Source organism: Ixodes scapularis, unplaced genomic scaffold (assembly GCF_016920785.2).
Source record: "Ixodes scapularis isolate PalLabHiFi unplaced genomic scaffold, ASM1692078v2 PGA_scaffold5__190_contigs__length_132052651, whole genome shotgun sequence".
In the NCBI taxonomy this organism is placed as follows: Eukaryota; Metazoa; Arthropoda; class Arachnida; order Ixodida; family Ixodidae; genus Ixodes; species Ixodes scapularis.
The window spans coordinates 93,728,377-93,752,541 of record NW_024609880.1 but is presented as its reverse complement, the minus strand read 5'-3'; the positions used below and the strand labels follow the sequence as shown (position 1 = coordinate 93,752,541).

The following is a 24,165-nucleotide window of genomic DNA, read 5'->3' as shown; positions in this document are numbered from 1 at the left end:
CTAGCCCAGACGGGCCCAGGTTACCTCGAGAGGCGCCGCGGTCGCCTAGACGCCAGGGCGCCGCGAAGCTCGGCCGCGGCATTGAGAATCGATGCCGAAGGACGCAATCGATAGGAGGTCAGGTGATTCACCTGGCCGCACGCACTGCCGTGTTTGGCGACTCGGGAAGCGCGTGCTTCCCACGTCGTCGCCGGTCAACGGACACCGAGCACGGTCATTGTCGCTGTTGAGTCGGAGGAGTGAAATAGCAGGTGCAGTGACCGCCACGAGTGTGCGGTCTCTGTTCAACGACACTGGTTATAAAACAAAAGAGAACATGGTTTCCATGGTTGCTTGTAACTAAACCTCAAAAGAAAAAAGAAAAAAAAAAAAAAAAAACGATAGTCGCACGTGCAGAGTAATTTGATTAAAGTTGGAAAAAGACGGTTCGGGCATATTTGGATGTCAACATCTCTGAAGTGACTAAAATTAGGAATTTAACTGAGTTGACACAAAGGATACGAATAATCTGCTTTAATCAACGAATGAGAACTATCTAAGAGGTATCCCCGAGACAAAGTCAAGCGTCCATTTACGGGGTCAAGATAAAAGCATCTTATGGATGTCATTCAAAGAGGAAAATGAGTTCGACACACCAGTACATCGTGGAAATTTGTAGTGTCGTTGTTTCTTAGTTGTTTTCTTTTTTTCTGCCGCTCCATAGGCATGCGACTTTCCAAACTGTAACGCCACAATTAATATTGTTAAAAGAGCCTCCCAAACGCGGAGTCTTACGCGATTTCTCTAGCAAGACTCCGCGCTTTTCTGGGCGGGCATTCTCTTGCGAGGCCTTACAAGAGGCCATCCACCAAGAAAAGCTGGAGACACTCCACCAGGCCACATTCCAGTCATACAAGAGGATGTTCTCGGATAGCGTGTGAGACCATGCGAGAGGATGCCCCTGCGTCGAGGAAAAAGCTGGAAACACTGCCAGGCTATACAAAAGGATGGCCATCAGATACCATGTAGGACCCTACGAGGGAATGCCCATTGAGACAAGCTGGAGACACTGCCAGGCCATACACCTGTCCTACAAGAGGATGCCCAGTAGATAAGGGCCTCGCACAAGGATGTCCATCGGATAGCTGTAGAGCCCTCCAAGAGGATGTTCACCGAGACAAGCTGGAGACAGTTAGCCAGGCCAAGCGTCGACCACATCGTCCATCACATATTCTACAAGAGGGTGTCCGCCAGACCAAGCATCAGTCGTACCGGATGCTGTCCACAATAAAAATCCGTCCGATCTCTACAAGATCGGACGGAAGAGATACCATTATATCTCTACAAGAAATCTAATTTGTACAGCCTTCTCCCGAAGAATATTACGCCCTGGTGCGTTGAAACCGTACGAGCGACCGCGGGCCTGCCCGTGCGTCAAGCCTTGCCAGAGAAGTCGTCTCCTCACCTGGTCGTGAGAGAGTCCCGCGACGTCCTTGCCGTTGATGAGGAGCACCTGATCACCCTCGTTGAGCCTGGGCAGGCAGGTGTCCGCCGGCGTGTTGGGCACAACCCGAGACACCAGGATGGGAAGGCTCTGGTCGGCGCCGCCCTTCACGTTGAAGCCGAACCGACCCTCGGCGTCCGCCCGCATCCTCACCCGCACCTGACCCCCACCGCCCGAGCAGGGCTCGTCCAAGGCCGGCCCCGCCGAACCGTTAGCCTGTACGAGGGACAGAACAACAGAGGATGCGCTCGTCAGTACACCATCAACTTCTCCAGCAGGACGGAAGATTCCAGACGGCACACACACACACACATGTCAAAGTCAAATAAAATCGGGTGGTTTTACGTGCCAGGCCAACGAAGGGCATCTGGCACATTTCAGCGAAGGATTGACGATTAATATCGACCATCTGGAGAGCTTTTCACGTACAACCGAAATTTCGGCTACATGGCGGGCACCTTTTTCGTCAGGCTGCGAACACTTCGGCTGGGATTCGAGCTCGCCAACTGGGAATACGTATGTCGGCGTTTTGCCCCGGAGCCCCCGAGGCGGCTGGCACACAAAGACGTCGAAACATTTGTCGATGAAATCATTGACCACGTTGAAAATTAAACGTTACGTCCCTTTGACGTAAAAAATAAAAATAAAAGTCAATATAAAGTTGGCATAACGTGTCATGTAACGTTCGTAAAATGTCAAGTATACGCCTGAATTATATCGACGTTACATCGACGTTTCAGAAAAGCATAAATATCACTTCACGTCCTAAAAGGGAAATCCGTATACAACGTCAAGTTCACGCTCCATTCTTATGCCTGGCCCCACGTATATAAGACACTACAAAACGTCTGAAATGGACATTGCGCTCACTGGAGACATTTTACTGGAAACGCATAACTATGAGCATATACGCAGGGGGAAACCGGCGGATCTTCGACCACGCCGAAAGCTAGGACAAAAACAAGCAACGGGTAGAGAGGGTGGTATGAGATCATTGGTGCAACACCCTGCACGATATGTGTACGTATGCAGCCTCGCGTTAATCGGCGTTACTGATATATATATATATATATATATATATATATATATATATATATATATATATATATATATTAACTCAGTATTCTCTTATGAAAAGTTGGGAGTTTTATTGTAGCCTCGCATTCAGCTATCCGCTCTTCATTGTGCTTGGAGACTACAGGGCGGGATCGGTACACTCGCGAGTGCCAAGGGCGACATCGAAGATTGAAACGGGCCAACATATAGGGACAATCAATTGCTTCTAACCGGACCTCAACTTTCAGGTGCGATTCACCTACATCCAATGTCTGTGAGAACATACCAGAGCCTGTTTGTAAAAGAGGACGAAGTGTTCGCGAACCCAACAAACTATAGGCAGCCACCTGGAAACTTGCAGAACCACGCCATCTCCGCACAACGAGCGCCGATATTCTGGGCTGCGTTCAACGACTCTGCCAGGGAAACATGTATACAATCGCCGTACGAACCTGGCCGTCGAGTGGCAGAATACGGCAGTCATCTCAAGATGTCCCGAACCGTCCATAAATTTCAATCGACGTTCCTTTGCATCCGTAAAACTATCGGAAGTCGTAGATGTCCTTTAGACGCCATACCCATATTATGTACGCAGGCTGGATGCTGGGCGCGCTGTGGAACGCACACAGCTTCCCACGCCGCGTACGAGAAAGAACACGCACGCGTTCAACGCACAGAAACGTTCTCCGTTTCCTCCACCACACTGGCACAAAATATGAAAGAAAAAAAGACTTTCCACTTCATTTTCTACAAAAGAAATACATAAGCGCACAGCGTACATGCAGATTCCAGCTACCAGAAGCCATATATACCACCAAGGGCAACGACGTCCCTTTTATTTATCTATAATACACAACGTTGTTAAAGAAGAAAAAAAAAAAAAAAAAAAAGGAAAGCGCAGGCTTGCAGTTAACAACAACGCAAGAAAGTAGCGAGCAGCAAGGCATTCATCGGAGCACTAGATATCACCCTCGGCATATTTTTACAGCGAACCAACCGGCGGCCCCTTCATTCATCCATTCGCGGAACCCACAGTAGGAGAGCGGCGGGGCAGCATCGGAGGCGACGGCCGGCTGAGGGCACAAAGACCAGGGCAACAACCAAATGCGAAAACCGTTGTTCCCTCCAAGAAAAACGGAAAGGATAGTTTTTCTTTCCTTCTTTTTCACGAATTGTCATAAGCCCCCTTATTCGACCGAAGCGTTTCTTGACAAGCGAGCGACACCGCGCCCACACCAGAGGTGGACGGGTTGCACGCAGATTCCACGAGCGACTGGAGGAAGGGGAAAAAACTGACGAATCGAAAGGCCGGGCGCGTCTTCCCAGATGGCTTGTCCTCGGAAATTTTGTATACGTTTTTCTTCGCGCAGACAGCGACCGAACAGCCGAGCGTGAGGATGGAATCCGACACCCGACTAAGCGCAAGCTCCGTGACAGCCCTTCTAGTATACTACCGATGACCTCGAGCTTCTCCGCTCAATTACCGCTCGAAATCACGCAAAGAAAGGAAACATGAAGACCTCAAACACTCCACTGTAGGCTAGAGCATTGAGCGAGAAAAAAGAAAAACCAAACAATTGCCCGTTTCATTTTTATGCCCCAAGGCAGTTCCTCTGAGACGTCGCGGTGTAACGATCGTCACGTCCGACCATGGCGTCGTGGAGGCTACATCCCAGGCGCCAGTGGGCACAAAAACGCCTAACGCGACAAATTCTAAGCATTTAAAACATTTCACACGATCCGTGCAGCGCTATACTAAAAACACATCTCCACTAAACCAACGAGCATTTGCGTAAGGAGGACACTTTCTAAAATCATGCGCTCGCACACGTACCTCGCACAACGGCCAGCGGAGACCTTCCCTTCGTAACACCGCTTGCCCAAGATGATATTCCAGACACCGAATGAACGCTAAAACGGGAAAACGATTCGACTCATCGGCTCTTCCGCCGAGCCAACACGCGGAACCGCAGACGCGCCTGTAGGGCATTCCAGTCGATCGCGGACTTGGCCGATTGCCGCCCTCGCGTCGCATCTTGCCAACGACGACGCGCGACTACATCCGCGTCCCCCGGGTGTGAGACAGCACCGCCGTACACGCGTCAGAAGGCGGCCGCAACGTCAACGGGGCACCCCCCCACGCCTGGGCAGACCGCGCCGGAAACGGGGGAGATATTGCGCGTCGTTCAAGGTGGTTGCCGCCAAAGCCAGACTTTCTTGCGCGGCGCACGGGCAAGCCTCCCCCTGGCAGAAAGGGGACGCTCGGACCACATCAGAGGCAGGCGTTGGAGGTACTCTAGGTCCGCACACGTATCAATTGTCATCACCGTGAATCATCGACGCCTTGTTCGTCGTTTGAGCTCTCACGGAAACCGTGCGCTACAGCCAAAGCTCAGCCAAAGCTACAGGGGAGAGCGCATCCCAACCTGTTCAAGAGGAGCAACAGGAGACAAAGGCTAGGGACTCTTCCTTTCCCTCCTCCTGAAAAGGTTAAGAAACGCTCTCTCCCCTGTGGCTTTGGCTGCATTGCACGGTTTTATTGAGACGGGGTATATAGTCGGCAAAGGTAACCCCTTTCCAGGCTTGAAGAGGCCTTTACAGTTTAGTTAGCGCGTCTAAACAACACTAAAGCTTTGCCGTTTTCCGTGTTTCCGAATAAAAAATCAGAAAAAAAAAATTACTTGCCTGTCAATTTTTTAATTCGGATTTATCTGCAAAACTCAAAATTTCGAAATCATAACAAAATAAAAAGCAGAAAGAAAGAAAGTCTGTTTTCGAGACAAACTTTATAAGAGCACCAGGTCAGTGGTCCTGAGAAGATGCAACTGTCCAGCGGTCACGCTAGACAGCGTGAACGCTGTCCGCGTCTTACGCGTTTTTGTGTGTCCCTTTTCTTCTTTTGCGTTCGCATACCAAAATGTTTCACCAACACGCTCTCCAAATTTCACCTATGGGTTTATTTTGTTTTTGAATTTTCAGAAATCTGGAACACAGTAAAATAAACTTCGAAGTTCAGAGAATTGGCAGTCTCACAAAAATAAACTCCGAAAAATCGAGATTTTTCAGCGAATAAATAAATTCCGAAAGACACCCCCCGAAATTCGGGAGAAACAAACTCCGAAAACACGAAACCCTACATGTGTTGATGTGGTAGAAAAATTACTTTGGTTCTTTACGATTACCTCCCTACCAGGCTCTTTTACCCCGGATAGGCCAAAGTGGCATCCTCTTCCAAAATAAACTTTAATTCATTCGTTCCTTTTTACTATTCGGATTTCTCCTAGAGAGCTTCATTTTATAAATTCCAGATTGTGACACAAAAACATGTATAGCTTGCCTTAAATTTTGAGCCGTGTATTTAAAAATCCCGAAGAGCCGAACTTCCAAGGGATCGCGAAAGGGTCAAGTTTTCGTCGCCAACACTTACCTACTCGGAGGTAATATTGAAATTGCGTCGGTGTAACACCTATAAAGTCCGGACATATATCAAGTGACCGTCTGTCCATAACACACGTATCACGTTGTGGCGAGAAAACACGAAACAACGCCCCATAACCCTTAAACGGCGCTTTTTACCTCAAAACGAAACAGAGTATATCGTGCCACAAATTCGAGTACAATGGAATTTCTCGAATAATAATAATAAAAAAATATATATACAATAGCCTTTTTTTTTTCTTTCTTGAAAGTCACTCGCTTCGTGGCCTAGCGCTACGCAAAGGCACGAATTAAACGATGAAAAATAGAAATCTATAGAAAATAAAATTACGACCGACCACACAAAGTGTGGTGAGATTGACAGCGGTTGCTGTTGAGTTGTTGATAAATGTGTTTTCAGATACCTGCTTTTAGTCAATGTGGTTTTATGACATTCGTTTTAGGAGACTCGCTTTTAGCTGAACAGTTGTAGCAGATGTGTTTCAGGAAACGTGAGAAAGAGGGATCAATAACCCGATAGCGCGTCTTGCCATAGATGACGCGGTTGTGCGCGGAGAAAATGAGAGCGCGGCGGTTGGTCCCTCGATACTGCTTTTTACGAGGAACGGCAACCAAGAAAAATGACAAAGCACATTCCGCTAGGAAAATATGGCGTCATTCAGTTCAGCTGTGCGCCCCTTATTCGCTTACTAAAACCTGCACCGTCACGCAGTCTACGCTTCAAAGAATGTCGCTACTTGCAGGAAGCTCTCATCTAGGAACTTTACTATCCCTCTCTTCCAGACCGAGTCCGCCGCACAAACAGCGAAGGAACGAGCGAGCAGTCCGCGAAAAAATAAACAAAACAAGCGCTTCTTTTTTTTTTCGTTGAACATTGCCGTTTTTTGCCGGAAAGGGTCACTAAAGCAGCAACTACCACTACAAAAGACAAGGGATTAACGACGATAAAACTACCCGCTGTTCCACTTCAACCAGAGTAGAACTTCGATGCAAGTGCACTATACCAAAACGACGACCAAACACTGTCCGGCAGCTCATCAATAGCGCCTCAAACTTTTTTTTTTTTTTTTCCAGACATATGGTTGCGGTATATGTCGTAAAATCTATGGATTGCCTTCGGGCAAATCCACAGCTTCTATACGAGCTACGCATTGGCCCGAATTATCGAATCGGCTCCGGTGCCGCTCGCATTTCGCGTTCCTAGAGGAGCCAATCCATCTCGAAGCGTGTCCCACGTGACCTGGACAAGGCACGCGTGGAGCGCAGGACTGGCGAACACGGCTCGTAATTGGGTCCGCTGCACTTGCAATAGTCAAACGCCCGCGCAGGAGAACCTCTGACGTCATCAAAAGAGAGGTGGAGCGAAGACGCCGATTGGACACGAGTGCCGCGTCAGCGTTCGGCTGGGGCCTCGTGTCCAATGAACGCGTCGAAGGACGCTCGGGTCCGATTGCCGAGTAAGCGGCATCCGACCGCGATGAGGTTCCATGAAGAGAGAGAGGAGCATGTGTCGGCGGGCTTGGTACGGAACTCATTACGAGCAATCAAATTTCTTGTCGTCAATCACATTTTTTTCGAGTAATTTTGTAATCCTTTGATTGCCTTTTTTAGGAAGTAATCGCGAGAGTAATTCGATTACTTTTCTGTATTAAAATTTCTCGTTACACCTCCCCCTCCCCTTTGTAACGGAGCGCCTTGCTTGTACAGGTTTCCTTGCAAGGAATCCTCGAATTGAGTCTCTGAAAAGCAGGAGCGTTTTTTTACAAAATTGGTAGATTCAGAAGCACTTTATAGTTCGCCGATTCTAATCCACTGTTAGGGAACCGTTGCTGCGCAACCGATACGGTACGCTGGGCTTTCCGATACGAACTGCATACACGTGTGCGAGTCTAGTGCGCTAGCGCATGCGCAGTTCGTACCGGAGGGCCCATTGTACCGTACCGGATGCGCAGAAACGGTTCCCTAAAAGTCTCCAATGAACAGTCCCAAGGAAGCGCCGTTTTCAAAACGGAAAAAAAAAAAAATCGTTTCGAAAATCCGAAGTAATCAGAAAAGTAGCTTTTACTTTTTCGAGCAACGGCTAATTAATTTTTCTTCTCGAGTGATCGAATCATCTAGTTGAATACTTTTTTTTTCTTTTTTTAACAGAGAGTAATTGTAGTTGTACTCGAGTATTTCTTTCGAGTAACGCGTGTACAAGACTGCTTCTCAGGTCTCGATTATCCTAGGTGGCGTTAATCTAGAGGCCGCCAATCGCTATATTGCCAAATAAATAGGAATGAATATACCTCACATCACCGATACCCTCGATGTGGCCACATCAAGGGGATTGGTGGCTTGTTGCAGGCTTCTTTCTTTTCAACACTTCTCTCTCTTTCTCAAGGAGATTGGTGGCAGAGGATGTTGGAGCACAGGAGCGCGAAACGTGTTGGATGAGCATCGTACCGGCGTGCGGTCGTGTATCACTACTGCGTGGTGCACGTTAAAGACCCCAGGCTAGCGGTTGTACTGCACAGGCTAAATTGCTCATCTACAGTGTAAACCAGTGTCGCCCCTACTGGCAGACCAACCTTACGCTGTATAAATCACTCAACGTCCAATTTGACTTTTTTTTTGTGTGTGGAGCGAAAGTTCGCGCTGCAGGAACCAGAGATTTTAATCCCCCCCCCCTACCCTACCCTACCCTACCCTACCCTACCCTACCCTACCCTACCCTACCCCCCCCCCCCCCCCCCCCCCCCCCGTTTTGAACAAAGACTTCATTGGGACCAAAAAAAGATGGATTCCGAAGGGACCAGCATGGTATACGGCCGTGCGGGGTTCGTGCATCAACGCTGGGCACGTTTCTCATCTAGAGCGTAAGCTAGTGTCATCCGCACCTCAAAGGCAAACCGACCTCACGTATACATGAACGCCAAATTCGGTTTTGTTATATTACCACATCAAGAATGAGGTAAGTAAGGCCACATATATATCCCTTTATATACGTGGCTATATATGGCCTTATTTGCCGGATTCGTAATGTGACCACATCTGGCACTTCGATACGGCCGACGTGTCGCCACTTTACAGGAAACCAAAGAACGCGCGTTAAGAAACAACCCAAAGACAAAGAAGCAAAACACTCACGGGCAAATGGAAGTTCGACGGAAAGGGGCAGCAGACGTTTGACGGTGGGGCGTGGTGCGAGGACGAGAGAGGGCGGCAATGAGACGATTTTCCGAGAAAACGAAACGGTTGCGCCTCTGCTGCCCACGCCGGATAACGGGGGATGACGAGAGATACGGTTCCGGCGACGGCTCCGAGAAAAAAAAAAAAAGGAATTATCCTTCGGGAGCCCACGGAACGCCGGCCTCCGCGATCGGGTCACAACGCAAACGGAGGCCAACGCCGTCGCCGTCCATCAAATTGCCCGGGCGTCTGCTTTGCCGGAAAAGCGTTTCCGCGGATCACAGACGCGGAACGAATAGCGGACGCGTATATCACGTTCACCCCTAAGCAGACAGCGCGGTGGTGGGTGCCACGCGCTCCTCAGCGGCCCAATCAACCCTTTCATCGCCCGATCCCGTTCTCTGCGCGTGGGGGTATGCGGGCGGAAGCGTGAGCACGTGGCGCAAAAGACAGCTGCGTATGATTGGTCCAGCGGGCACGTAGCTTTCCCCGCGCTGTCAGGTGGAACGAAGAGACTGCGGCCCTGCTGCGGGAAACTATCGCCAGCGTTCTTGGACGGCACTTGGTTCGATCGAACTGCCAAATAACTTCTATCAACGAACACAACAGATCTCCGCGAACGCGCGCGTGTTGTGGGGATTATATACGTCTCCCTTTGCGACCAAAAGTGAATGTCGGCGGTACACGCAATTTCTCTTCTAACCATTGGTTTCGTGCGCGGGGATGGAAGGGTCGATGGGTTGTAGTGACAAAGGGGGCGTTGTATAGGTTACCATGAAATGGATAAAGTCAATGGAAGGCTGTGGTGCTTCCAGGGTAGAACGATGTGGATCAGCGGCTTTAAACGTTGTAGGGTATGTGGTGTAAGCCAGCTTACTTTTATCTAGACTCTAGAGTAATGCAACTACAACCCCAGCTATGACACTACCAAATACCCCACCCGCTTGACTCCTGAGCGCCGCCGGATTTCAGGAAGGAAAAACAAAAGTATTTCTATTATATTCATTACTTTGAAGGAAACTTACGGGGACACGGATTGCACACGCTCGTTTCAAAATCTTATTATTATTATTTTTTTTTTTCATTTTGAATAAGGCGAGTTTTACGTACTACAAAGACAAAACGACCGGGCAGTGCAATCCAAACCTGCCGACAAAGGCAATCCGGGGTAGGGGATGGGGGACAGTTGAAAGGGCTTTGACAAACGACGTGTTTGTAATGTATTGATTAGCAGCCCGATTCGTTTAGTCCAACATGGAGTGTGATATGGCTGCTAGAAGCTTACCGAGTCGCCAACTTTTGCGGCTATACAGTCCGATCGTCCGGTGCCATCCTGAGTCGACAAAAAAGTGTATATCTCGGCATATCCAACACTTTGACGGCACTTCAAAAAAAAAAGCTAACACTTTTAGTAAAAAAAAAAAAAAGTTTGAGCGTTGAAATTGCAGTTGCTTTTCTTCACCCAAAGAGACAGGATAAGCCAACTGGATGCGAGACTAACTGCAACAAGACGAAACGAGCGACGTTTACCGCTTCAAATGTTTGCACCCCCTTCCCCTTCCTTTTCCCCCTCTCTCTCTCTCTGTCTCTCTCTCTCTTTCTCTCTCTCTCTCCCCCCCCCCCCCCGCCCCGCACACAAACACGACATTTGTCGCATATTCCTTAATTCGACTCCAACGACAACGATCCATTTATGAACTTGATTCGTAGGATTCAAAAATCGCAGTGCGCGTCGAAGTGAAACGGGCCTGCACGCATGCCAGCCATCATTCTAGCTATACGAGGAAAAAAAAAAAAAAAAAAAGACATCGAAATAACGGTTTTCTTTCTTTCTCTCTATTCGTTTCCCTTTCTCTATGCTCCGCAAAGTACGTTTTCCATCCGGGTCGTCCGAGATACGGCGCCAAGATGGCGACTGTCCGCTACAGCGCGCTGCCAAAAACAACAACAAAACGCAGCGGCGACTGCGTGCAGCGGCATTAAAAATGACCTCAAACGTGGAGAGACGAGATCGTGCCTACAATGCCCGTACTCCGCCAGAAAACGAGTGCAATAAAACCACAAGCCCCCCATTTTTTTTTCTCTTTTTCCACAGCATTGAAGCGGGAGTGACACCCAGGTAGGGGCACTTTCACTCACGGAAAGTCTGCCGCACCAGGCGTCGTTAGTACCATGGTTAATACAAGCTTCGCACTCCCAGGCACCTGTATAAAACTAAAAAAAAAAAAAAGAAAAAAAAAAGGACTGGACGGGTTTTGCAGATGAGCGGAGGCTGGTTTCGAACAAAGGGGCAGGCGATCCCTCCCAAAACGCGATCAATGCGATGCACTGATCGCACTGTGCCAGTGGTTACGGGCTTTGCACTCGACATACGAACGAAGTGTTCCCATAGCCGAAATGTACCGCGGGTGTTTGGGAGAGAAAAAGAAACCCGATTTTCTCATTCCAAAATTCAACTACGCGTTGCCCAGCGCACAGGACTCCGTCTGAACGCAGTGGTGGCCGGTGGCACCAGATGCCAAAGTTTCAAAACGACTCGTTACCTTAGAACAAAAAGTCTTAGGCGATTTTGAAAAAAAAAAAAAAAAAAATAATAATAAGAAAATTGGGACCCGTGCCCGGAAGCAGGCGACATTCATCTCCATATAATCGCACCCCCCCCCCCCCCCCCCCCCCGCACCCCGCACTTTTTTCTCTTTTTTTTTTTTTGTTGCCTTGACGTTTTGAGTGGTCGCTGACTTCGTGGGTAACCATCTTTCACACTAAAGATTCCCCCTAAAATCGTTTTAACTTAACCTAACCGCCATCACTGCATTTGGGCAGAGACTAAGCGATTGGTGACGTGTACGTTTTTTTTTTTTCTGCCGTAAGAAAACCGAGCTTCTCTTTTCCCTCAAACACTCGGTATACTGCAACTATAGACAGCCGGCAACGGCCAGGCGGCGCCAGCAGGGTTGACAGCGCACGGTTATACCCTGTCTCGTTATAACTTGGCAAAGGGTGAACGATAAGCCCCACATTGCACGCTTCGAAATGCGCGACGTATAGGAGCGCAACGCACACATATTGGAGCATGACGCAGCGAAAAGCCTGATAATTCTTCGGAGTTGAGGCGCGCTCCGGTGATACGCAGTCACGTTCTGAATGGCCCGCCAGGGCCGTAGCTTCCGCTCTACTGGCGCGTTACGCGATCACGGCTTCCTGGGATACCCAGTATTTCTCGCTTCAGACACTAGGCTAAGCGGCGCCACCAGAGCAAAAGCTCACGTATGAACAATGCAGCCGCCACTCCCAGGGGTACCCGATATTTCTAGCTTCAGTCGCTAGATGGCGCCAAACCAAACAACATTGCAGGTTCCCTCAGCATCCACGAACCTACCCTTGGACGAGACATTTGGGCCGAGTGCGACGAAGCACGCATTTGATCGGAGCTGCAGCGGCCGCAGACGAGGGGCTCGGGAGGTGCAGCGACTCGTCGGCGTGTCGGTCGGGAAGGCGTGGAGGCGCTTTCGGTGTTGCCCATAAGACGGGACGGTATCGGCCCATGTTCTTCCTCCTCGTCTTCGTCGTGTCCCCTCCGACATATCGGTCACAAACTGCGCGACACGAGCTAAAGGCCTCGCTATGCCTCGTCAGATGAAACGAACAGCGCACAAACAAAGCGTTCTTTTTTTCTTCCCCTCTGACCACTTAGTAGTGCCGCTTTTTCGTCGAACACGTTTCGTCGTCTATTTGAAAGAAAGGTGTACTGGATGGATCAATGCCTATTGAAACCACATAAAGGAAGAAGGGCGGTCGCACAATGGCACTGCCATTTTTTTTAAAAGGTAAAAATACAGAAATATACGTTTTACGTTATGTTTAGACAGTTGGAAGTTGGCCGCGGTCACTGTCTCCTACAGATCTAAAGGTAAACTGTCGATATTAAAAGAAATACACTGCACGAGGTAGCGCAAGTCAACACCCCATTTAAAGGGTTCAGCCGCGCTCATGCGTTCATTTATGTATCTATCCGAAGCGAATGCACTTTTCGATCAAAAACGTTAAGAGGGCCTCCTATTCGGACGCGGATGTCGCATCAGGAGAGCTCGCAAAGCAAACAGAGAAACAACAAAGTAACAAAAGCCCTTGGCCGAGCGAACGACCTGAAAAGCCTATCATCGACACGGCAAGCAACCGCGCAAAAAAAGCCGCGCGCGGCACCGCCACCACTCGGTAGGTGGCACGGGCCGCCGCCTAATTTAAAGGCTTCAACCGTATGCATTCATCCTTCCATTATCTCGTCGTGCGTATGTATAAAAAAAAAAAAAAAAGCGTTTTTACGCCGTTAGGCGGTCAAGGATCGGCATTCCTTTCTTTGTGCGTGGCCTCCCATCTTCCGTCCTGCAACATCCTTATCTGGTCGGGGATCGACGGCGCCGTCCCCCGAGTCCGCCAGCTCCTTTCCGCATCTCCGTCGGCAGGGCAGACAAAAGCGACCCAACGCCTGGGATGGCGACAACGGACGACGAGGCCAAAGACCCACGCATCCAACCTTCAAAAACGAGGACGTGGGCCTCAACGAGTCTGCCTTTCGTCAACACCATTCCAAGGACTAACGGATACCGAGGAACTTCATTTTCCCTTTCTTCTTTAGTTCAGATTCTGCAAAAGAGGCGTTTCCCAAAGCCAAAGTGGACTGCATTCCAACACTAGCTCTGTGCGTGCTACCCTTCCAAGGATGCGGATTAGATATTATCTGGCAACCGCATAATTGACCTGGGTGATGAGCACTCGAAAGAGCCATATAGACACAGTGGACCGATATTAATGCGTTTCCCAATACGTGCGGGCCAAGGATCAAATGCTTCCGAAATTTTAAGAAATTCTTCACTTCACACGCACAAACAACCTCACGTAAGAGCACTTTACGTAAACATAGTTTTGCAAAAAAACGATCAACGATCTTCTTCATCTGTGTTTCAGTACTCTCTCCAAATATGCAATTTACGTAGTCGACGTCGTCAAATGCCAAGCTGTATACATTCGGTCGGACTCGTTAATCTAGTAGCTTCATGTTGCGGCAAATAATATGGTGTCGATACGTCCGCCATCTAGTCGTACTGCCACAGGATAAATGTGTCATCTACGGCGGAGACTCGATCCAGACGTCCATTGGGGCTGACTAACCTCTCTCTTGCTGTTTTAACGGGAGAACAGGTCCACTCGTCACAGCCAACTTGTCATATAGGTGAACCGGTCAAAGACGGCATCTCGTCCTCGGTGATCCCGCAGTAGGGAGAGTGGTCGCATATTGACCTTTTCGTCAGAGGAAAAGTGGTCAAATGTTTTCAGTTCGTTCGTCACACTTTTTTTTTTTTAATCTTGTTCGCTAAACATTGTCATCCCACGAGGGAGTATTGTCTTTCGCTGTGACCCCTCTTTTCCACTGTAAGCCCTCTTTTAGAGTTCCTCTTAGAGGGCAGGGGAATGCTAAAGTTCAAAAGAAGAAATGAGTTTGCTGAACTGATTAATGCCAGCGTGCTGAAATGTAGATACTTAACAATTGAAAGAATAAAAACACGAAGGACAAGGACGAGACAACATTTCATTTAGCAACGACGTCCGATTACGTCAACAAAACTTCGCGCTGTGCCCGAGATCACCTTGATGAGGAGGTGTTGGAAAGGCAGAAGGGGTGAACGAGGGGAAAGGGGGGGAGCAGGGCGGAAAATTTATCATTGTCCAATTTCTACGGGGATCCATGACTGCCCAATTGCTACGGGGAGTTGCACATTCTTTCCAGTTCCGACCTGAAAAATATGCCGTCAGCCATGCAGTCCCTATTTGCTTTAACAGGGACAGGGAGCCCCAAGTCCAATACCACCTATTCGTCTTTCTACTCGTTATAATTTGTAACAAGTAGAAAAACAAATATGACATATGATAAACTACGCTAATGAAGCCTTGGAAACGCTTCCTGCAAAAGAAAAAAAAAATTAACGATATTGAAAAAAGTTTAGTCTTCTGCCGTTACGGGTTCCCCGCCGTTACGAGTACACCTAGACCCTGTTTGAACATACACAGAGACCAAAACGTCGGAGCTAAATTCCACGTTTTGGCGTTTGGGTAAACGATGTAAACTAAGCCAGCCAGCCCCCCCCCCCCCCCCCCCCCCCCCCCCCCTCAAACAGACAGGCAGCAACTAATCATATATTTAAATATAAAAAAAGAGGAAAGTCAAGGACCGAGACCGCAAACATCCTCCGCGAAATCTCAAGAATCCAGGAAGGAGCACAAACATACACATACATATATACTCCTTTTGCTTTTAAAAGTACAACAGATTCCTTTCGCACTAAACGCAGCTACCTCGCTTCCTCGCTCACCACGCCGTCAAAAAACATTAAAACACACACACACACAAATACCCACCGGGTTCACGTCTTTCTTCGCAACTGAACTCTACACAAACTTCCGCGGAGAAGCCTCTCTAAAACAAGGATCCATGCTCCTCCCTCCCCTCCCCCCCTCCCCCCCCCCCCCCCCAAAAAAAAAAAAAAAAGAGGGAAAAGAAAGAACAAAATAGAAGACGAAGCTCGTCAACCTTCGGTTGCTTTAAAGCGCCGCGTATGACGCCAATGAACAAGCAACCACCGAATCCGTCCCAGGCCATCTTTAGGACTCCTTTTTTCACGTTTTTCGTTTTCCACCTCCTGTCTTTCTCTAGCAGCAAGCAGCACGGATGAACAGCGAAGAGGCCACCGGCACCAAGCCGTGCGTAGACATGGAAGACTTCGGCCACAACGGCTTCCTCCTATCAGCGGCGTTTTCTAAACAACAACAACAACGAAAGGCAGAGTTCATTTTCTACGGTCCCCCGACGACGACGACTGCAATTCATGTAGCGAGGCAACAACGGCGAAGGCAAGCGAGACCGACTTGCATGCAAGCAGCGCCGCGTCCTTACTTGCGTCACGCTCGGCAACCTTCCTGGCTTTTATAATCGGTCGCCTTTGTTCTGCGGGACTCTTCTTGTTGTTGTCTTTTTTCCCGCAGTCTGTACGAAACGAAGCCTGAGGGAGACCGTCGGAGGCCGCGCTTCCGACTCGAGAAACTACGTTCTTTTTTGGTTTTGGCTTTCTAACAAGCTCAGAAGATGTGCCCCAAGAAAGCGAGGAGAAGCGCCGTTTACTAAGAAACAGTTGCTAATCTTCAAGGCGTCTCCACTGGTCCGCAATAAAGACCTAAGTGCGCCTGAAAACACAAGGTGTACAAAGGCGAAAGGCGCGAGCACATCCATAGACATAAAAGTATACTGGAAACATAATCTATCACGAAACGTACACGCCGAAAAGTTCTCCGAGAAAGCCATACACAAGCATTGCGGAAAGATCGATGCCGTACTCGCCACAGCCAAAGGACGCGCACAGCGCTCGCAATAATTGAGTGATAATTGGTTTTGCACAATCTAAATAATGCCTTTCATTTGACAAGGTAAACGCATGGCTTTCACATTCAGGTATACGTTTCAAGTGAGTGGGGCGCTGTACGAGACTTTCTGCCAACATGCCGCCCCCACAATCACGGCGACCCGTTCACACTAAACGTTCGTTCAAACTCCGATTTTATTTTTTTACATGCAGGGAGAAAGTAGAGCAAGGAGAATACCTTGAACACATCTGCGTACACGCGGAGAATCTCGTTACAATGCACGCAGTCAATTGCTGCGCATGTAACTGAGTTGGAGTGAGGTTTTCAGTGCACCCGAGGTTACATGCACATGTTACGCTGCGCAGACGAGACAGCAAGACACTCTGCTCTTACGTCCACAATTTGAAATTAAGGCATGATGATTCTACCCGCGCCGAGATGTGTTGGTGGCGCCCTCCCGTGGCTCCTATTCGCGACGTCACAAGGAGGATTTGCCCCGCCGTGACGTCACGAGTTCTCATTATGCTGCTTGTCATCGCTTGCGAACAAAAACTTCCATGGTGCGTGCAAAGGGCTCGGCAGAAGCCTGGAATAATCGCATTCTTAAACCAACACCGTCAAAGTTGACAGTCTGAATTTACCCTTATAGTTTTGCCCATGAAAAGAATTAATCACACTAAAGACGTCGTGGTCAGCGTCAGGCCAATCTTGGAAAGCCGACAAAAGAAACGCGTTTGGTCCCGCACGTCGCCAAAAATACGGCTGAGAAGAAGAATAGCGTACATACACGTGAGACAACTAGAAAGCGACCAGTACGGTTAAGGCTATGGGTACAGAGTTGATTACCCGGAGAAAAAGCTCGCCCAAATTAAAACTTCCGCTTTAGCCGAGGCAACACCCAAGCCGACTCGATATGAATGTAACGACGAACAGAGACTCATTTGTAGTCTGGAATCGTTCCCGACTTACTCAAACGGGAACCAAGCGCGCGTGCACACAAGGAAAGTACGCGACTCATTGCCGCAGCAAACGCACACCTTGCGATCCACGGGCAAAAGGCGCGCCCGGAACCGGCTAACTGCTTACTACTACTATACGCTCGCTCAATTCGCTCTCGAAAGCTTTAATCGATGCAGCGCGTGCATTTCGCGTGGTCAACTCGACTCGTTTAAGGGGTGGCGGTCCGGAAGTTGCCTATCTATATGCCACCGCAACGAATCGAAGTGTGCGTATACAGAGCTCAGTGAAAGCTTTCCTCGTCGCTGTTGCTGCGCGCGCTTCCCAATCTCGATTCCGGATTGCTCGTTCCAGCGGTAACGTTGATTGAAGCCGCGGTATTGGAGAGTGACCGAGAATGTCATCGATAATAAACCTTCCGCTCAATGATTGGAAAAACAAGAAGAACGCAGAGTCTGTATATAGGCACACGTGTTGCCGTCTGCAATAGCAACTTTTAAAGTGAAAACAGTCTATAAAAACAGCACTTCGACACGTGTATTCGACATCGTCTTACTCGGGGCATTTATGTACTTCGAGTGTCACAAATAGGGCAAGCAAGTTGCAGCCTGCGTGCCTACAAACCCATGGCACACGCACGGCGCAAAAAGAGGCGCGCGAATATGTACACCTTTCCAGCACGTATCCCCCTCACCGTGTGGAATAGCCCACGCACTTTATTCTTTACGTCTTGAATGTTTAACCGCTCGGTAAAGATGCAAGACGACGTCATTTTCATATTGCAACAGGACTGGCATAGTAGCAATATATAAATGTCACTGGAATGCTGGCGAGCCTCGAACACACCCTATATTCATTTCGATTATCCACTTTTCGCTTCAATGGCTGACTTCTTTCTGAAGACGTCGACACGAATAAATTTGACGATTGTTGTTGTTATTACAAACAACAATCGTCAAATTTATTCGTGTCGACGTCTTCAGAAAGACGTCAGCCATTGAAGCGAAAAGTGGATATATTTTTTTGGAATCACCCATACAACATACAGCACAGCATTCGTGCAAGAACAAGCACCCAAAACAAGCATTCAAACCATATAATTGATGATAAGGCGTTCCTGCTATTAATGCGAAGCACGTAGCGCATACCGCATACGTTTCCCGGTAAAGATTACTGCTGCGCAAGCTGCCGTGGCGACGGCAGCTTGCGACGTGGGGAGTGACGTCACTAGCCTGTCATATATAAAAAGGGTACAGTGCAAATACTTTTCTTTCGTAAATCATTTGGTATAGCGCGGTGAGCAATCGATGCAGGTGATACCGCAGCTTCGCTGGCCAATTACCTTCAGAGCGTGGATTGGAGTCCCGACGTTGTTTGCTTAGAATCGTCGCTTGTTTTTACACATCTGCTGGGGAACCGAGGTTTGGGCCTGAGATATAGCGAAGTTAAACGTTGTTCTCTGATGAAAAGAAATGCACTAGCTAAATCAATTACACTTTTACAGTGTTAATCAAGGTAATTGTTATTCGGTACGACCCAAATAACAAAAGAGTTCCACGTTATTTTCCGGCGAAGAGACAAAATGCACGTACGTTTTCCCATAGAAATGCCCAGGAGCACCGCAAAAGTGGACTGGTTGCTGTCTGCTTCAATTGGCTTCCCGGAAGTCGCACAGACACTAACTATAGCGCCATTTGAACCTCTAGCGTACGGCTGCAGTTTATATTTGGAAACGATCAGTTTGAGGCAGAGTTGTCGCATTTTGCTTCACAATATTGGCAGCCGACAGTATTAACCTCGTTTGTACGGTATCCCCGATGCAGTGACCGCCAGTGGTTAATGCGACCTTACCTGGTCCGGCTGTGTACACGTCATGTGTGACGAGACTTTTCCCACGAGTCCCGTCGGCGATTTCGACGAGCTAACCCGGAGCAAGGAGGCCCAGACTTACACACAGCGCACACACTTCTGTCCTCTTGACTGGATGAGTAACCTTCCCGCGTCACAAACTAAAGCGCATCGTTGACTTCCGTCATGCTGGGGCTGCGTGTGCCCGCTTAAGGCTCACGAGATAACGATGTGCTATCGAAGTTAGAAAGCACCCGCTAAGGGCGCGCTCTAAAACAATAAAAACAAAAAAATGTTCTTGGAAGGTTTTTCGACGCCCCAAGAACTCTTTCAACTCGTGAAGAACGGTTTCACCTCAAGCACTATCGCCCCATGGCGCACTAGAAAGGTAACTGGCGATGGAGAACTCTGTCGCCTTAAAAATGAGCCTAAAATAACCTTTAATGGGTTTTTCACGAAGAGCCCCTTTAGGGGGTGCTTAAAATAACTTTTTAGCGCGCAAAATATGGACAAGCTAAAGAACCCCCAAAAATTCTTTTACAACCATTTTTTTTTAGAGTGCGGGACGGTTAAAAGATTTTCCCTGTCCATTTGATAACAAGGTTAATTCAACATTTTCGAGATAAGTTTGTTCTCTTTCGCTTTGGTGATTTCGGTAGCAAAGAAATTCGAACCAGGTCGAGCTGAGAGACAAAATCGAAGCCCTAAAACCTGTCTAAATTGGGGCACGAAAGCCTACTGAATGAGCCCCACGAAATCGAGAAAGACTCACGTTTGTCCCTCAAAGCAAGACCCACAATAAACGTGGTACCACACGTGTAAATAGTGTCCTGTAAGGGCAATGCAATGAATAACAGATTCACGCGACAAAGATGCGAGCAGCAAAACGAGGGTAAACCAAAAAATAATTATATTTCATAACCCACCGTCTCGGACAATGTCTTACCAGTTCGGCCGCGCCCTTACTCTTCTAGCATGCGATAACGCAAAACAAAAAGAAAACAATACAAATATATATTATTTTAAAAAAGGAACTCAATGCTCACCTCTCCGAATATACGTAGATACACGATATTCGACTAGACGTACCACGACTCGATCGCAAGCTCAATGTTCTGGAAAAACAGCGTACTTGCGAATGTTTTCCCGAAACATTCGAAAGCTCATTTCTGGGGGGCCACCCATTTCGCCGGAGCTCAAGCCGCGAGGAAAAACAACAGGCCTGTGCCCAGACACTCTCGGGGTAACCCCCAGAAAGAAGAGAAACACGCCGCAGGAAGTATATCACTCACCATTTTCGTCATCGAGGTCGTGCCGACCCATCCGAGGTGAAAACTGAACGGAATCCGTCACACTCGCCATTTCGATAACTCTACCGCTGCCTCCCGTGCCAGATAACTTGGAATCAGCCCCGCTATATCAGTGTTCCCCGATCAGCGCACGAAGAGCTCACTCGGACAGATCAAGGGTTGCCCCGCAAGAGCGTGAATTTCGATTTCGTCGACTGCCGACGGTCGTTGTCCACTTAAGGGACAGTATGCTCGTCACGGGGCTGAGGACTCTGAATCCAAGTGACGCCGTGCCACGAGGGTGAAGCTTGCTGGATCCAAGTTGTCATCCCCCGCTACTGCGTTCGCGCACTCTATCCCCGGGCCGGCCGTGCTACCCGCTGCCGCCAGTTTCGGAGAACACTTCCCGCACGAACAGCCTCGACAACACCTATATTTTTGCGCGCATTTCGTCTTTTTTCGACGAGTCTCTTACAAGTGTCGGCAGCACGGGGCACGTAACGCTATGAAAACCGACACGAGGGCACGACGCCAATGTGTATGACAGGCACGTTGAGCTGCCCCTTCGTTTTCAGTTGGCAGACAACGTCCCGGACGGTTCTAGTATACCTCGAAAAAGGTCAAATTTAAAGGGCACCTCCGCGGTCAATATTTTTGAATTTAGAATTACGACTGTTTTCAGCTCGGGTAGTGTCCCCCGAATAACGATGTATAATTCTTTTTTTCGATATTCTGCGTAGTTTTATAAATATCATGGCTCAAAGTTTGGTTTCGGGCGTTTACGGCAAAACCGCAACTATCTGTTGGAGGGATGGCACCACTGATCATCAGCCGTAGGGCTGATGATCAGTTTTTTGCTGCTTGAGGCGATAAGGGGAGTTTTGAGGACGAGGAAGTATAGGGCTAAATTTCAGGAGACAGACACATTATGTGCCGCCTCTCCTAATGAGAGCGAGACACTTGAGCGCTTGGTTTTAAAATGCACGGAGCTTCGTCCTGCCCTCCCTGAAGGGGTAACGGATTTGGCCGGGGCCCTGGGTTTCGCTGGCAACGATGGAAGGACGGAAGAGAAAAGGATTACAGCCACAAAGAGTCGATTAGAAGATGGGTGGAAATTATCGAGGGAAAACTGAATGAGTCACAACTGTGGAGTACGCGGCTTCACTTCGACGTTATTGTTCGGCTGGATCATATTTCGTGCCGCTGCTAGTCATTTATTTTGGTTTCATTTTCGACCGGAGTTGCCCTTCAAGCGATCCACACTTAAAAAAAAAGGTATATACAAGTTTACTTTCTTGGAAAACACGGACATAGCCAATCACGGCAAACAATAGAAACATCCCAGCAAATGACGAAAGTCAAAATACAAGCAATAGATCATAAAAAAAAAAAAAGTAAACTGCAGAAAATGGGGGGATGAGCGAGTGAAACGCCATGTTCACTGCCCCCACGCATTTCTTGGTTCAATCTTGTTCCGAGCTTCTTCGTTCGATGGAATGCCAATTATTCGCTATGATCGGTTGTCTCCATGTACCATGTACTACGTTAAAGTAACCTCAGACACTTTTTTTCTTTCTCTTTTTGGTACACTTCTATTAAGGAGGCAACGCGCGACTCGAACAACCAATCAAAAGCAAGCGTGAAAGAGCAAGAGTTGAGTAACTCACGCCCAAGACAGCGCGGCGCTTGAGCAGAACAGGAGACTCAACTGCTCTCACCAGCCGCTTCACCCAGGCGCGTAGTACCGGCATGCGCACGGCCAAAGAATTCGCCCACACCTCAACGTCGCCAACAAAATACGCAACAAAGCCAGACAATAACAATAAAAAAATGTATGCCCAAAGATAAGATAGCACGGAAGCGACGAAAGCCGCCGCGTAGAGCGTACTCTCGCCATCAGGGTATTCCCTCGTCACAGCCTCCACCTCTCTTATCGGCAGTCTCTGGGGTCTTTTTCTTCGAAGGATTCGGCTGTCACGGTCCATTTTCGCCCTCCGCAAGTACTACGTGCGTGCGTGCCTTCTCACTGAAGAGAGATAGGATAAGATAGGGTGGGCAGTGTAAAGTGTAGCGTGAAGATGGCGTCATCGGGTCTGGTCGTAGCCGGAGCAGGGTGTAGTCTACGAAGATGAAACGGGAGATACGCGAAATCGTTCCTACCCGGATGTCAAGCCCGGCACCGTCTCGAGGGGCCACGCTAGGGTAGTTCGTACTTTCAGAACGACAATCGCAGACATTTCGCCCCGACTGTGCGAAGGTGAGCCGGGAACATCGGTGCAGGTCGCACGATGTGGAGGATGACATGACGTTTCGGCCTATTCACACGACGGATTGATCGCGTGATGACATCGCGTGACGACATGTTCGCGGTCCGTCCGTCTCCCAAGCGCATCCACACGGAGCGAGCAGACGCCAGCGAGGACGGACCGAGCCTGTTCGCCACCCGACAGTGCCGCGAGACTCCAAAATCGTACAGTGGCACCGTTGTCCTAGAGAGAAATCGACGTTTGCAACCGCGATAAAGTATCGTACCCAGCTGCTAAGTGCAGAGCGAGACAAAATATCCTGACGGGCTTCGCGCGAAACGCCACTAGCTTCAATATTAATAACCCAAGGAGTGACAGTGACACAGGCATGATCCTGGTCGAGAAGGCTTCGACGTAGAGGCGACGAAGCCCTGGGCTCGCGGAAGGGGCGTTCGGAGATGCCTTTAAGTACACCACAGCCACAGGAAAGGTATTGCACGGTGAAAGGCTGACTGGACGTGCAAGAATCATCGCAGCGTGCCAGACGAGTTTTGAAGGAAGCTTCTTGACACGGACCCGAAGTGCTTCGGAACCTGCGTCGCATCAGCCGGGCAAAGTTTCTGCAGTTTGTTTCACGCGTGGAACCAAGAATCGCGCAACAGAATGAACCAGCAAACACACAAAACACAACGACGCGCCATTTTCGCCCTAACCGTAAAAAAAAAAAAAAAAAAAAAAAAAAAAAAAAAAAAAAAATTTTAGATTATACGTTTTTCAGGTCAATCCCGCCAAAAATTCGCGAGTGAAAAAAGCGCTCGACTTTATTAGTCCGCGGACGAGGCGCGGATCGCAGGAATCGTTGACGTGACGATTACGCGGTCCGCTGACGAAAATCCCGATTCGGTCCGTCCAGTGAATCGGCTAATGTTGTAGCAGACCGTTTTTCTCCTCCGCTACGGTATCCTTAAAGAAAACGCCGCAGCTGCGCATGCGCGCCGCCAGCCTTCTCTGCATAGTTCAAGGTCTTGTGGCGGATTACGGAGCGCTATCCGGGTGCTTAGCGGGCTGCGGAAACGCTCTTCGGCGGAGCGCACTGTCCTTCCGTTGGTACCGCATCCAATGCTTCGGCGTCTCGTGATCCTCGAAAGTGAACGCGCAACCGAAGCACGACGGAAGTCAACGCAAGTGCGTGCTGGAGGCCGTGTATCCGAAAGAGACGTCCTGCCCTTCTCATTCGGGCTTTGAATATAATAACTTCAAACCA

At 48.9% G+C, this 24,165-nt stretch overlaps 1 protein-coding gene across 7 annotated transcripts in view; it reads right to left on the bottom strand.

Moving 5' to 3' along the window:
• The window catches only part of LOC8033606 (tyrosine-protein phosphatase non-receptor type 4), a 245,357-nt gene that overhangs the window by 17,526 nt on the left and 203,666 nt on the right, over positions 1-24,165 (bottom strand). For all 7 annotated transcript variants that reach the window (XM_042293879.1, XM_042293877.1, XM_042293878.1 and 4 more), the window contains one exon: positions 1,445-1,699. In XM_042293879.1, coding sequence (XP_042149813.1) covers positions 1,445-1,699 — 255 coding nt within the window. The remainder of the gene's footprint in view (positions 1-1,444; positions 1,700-24,165) is intronic.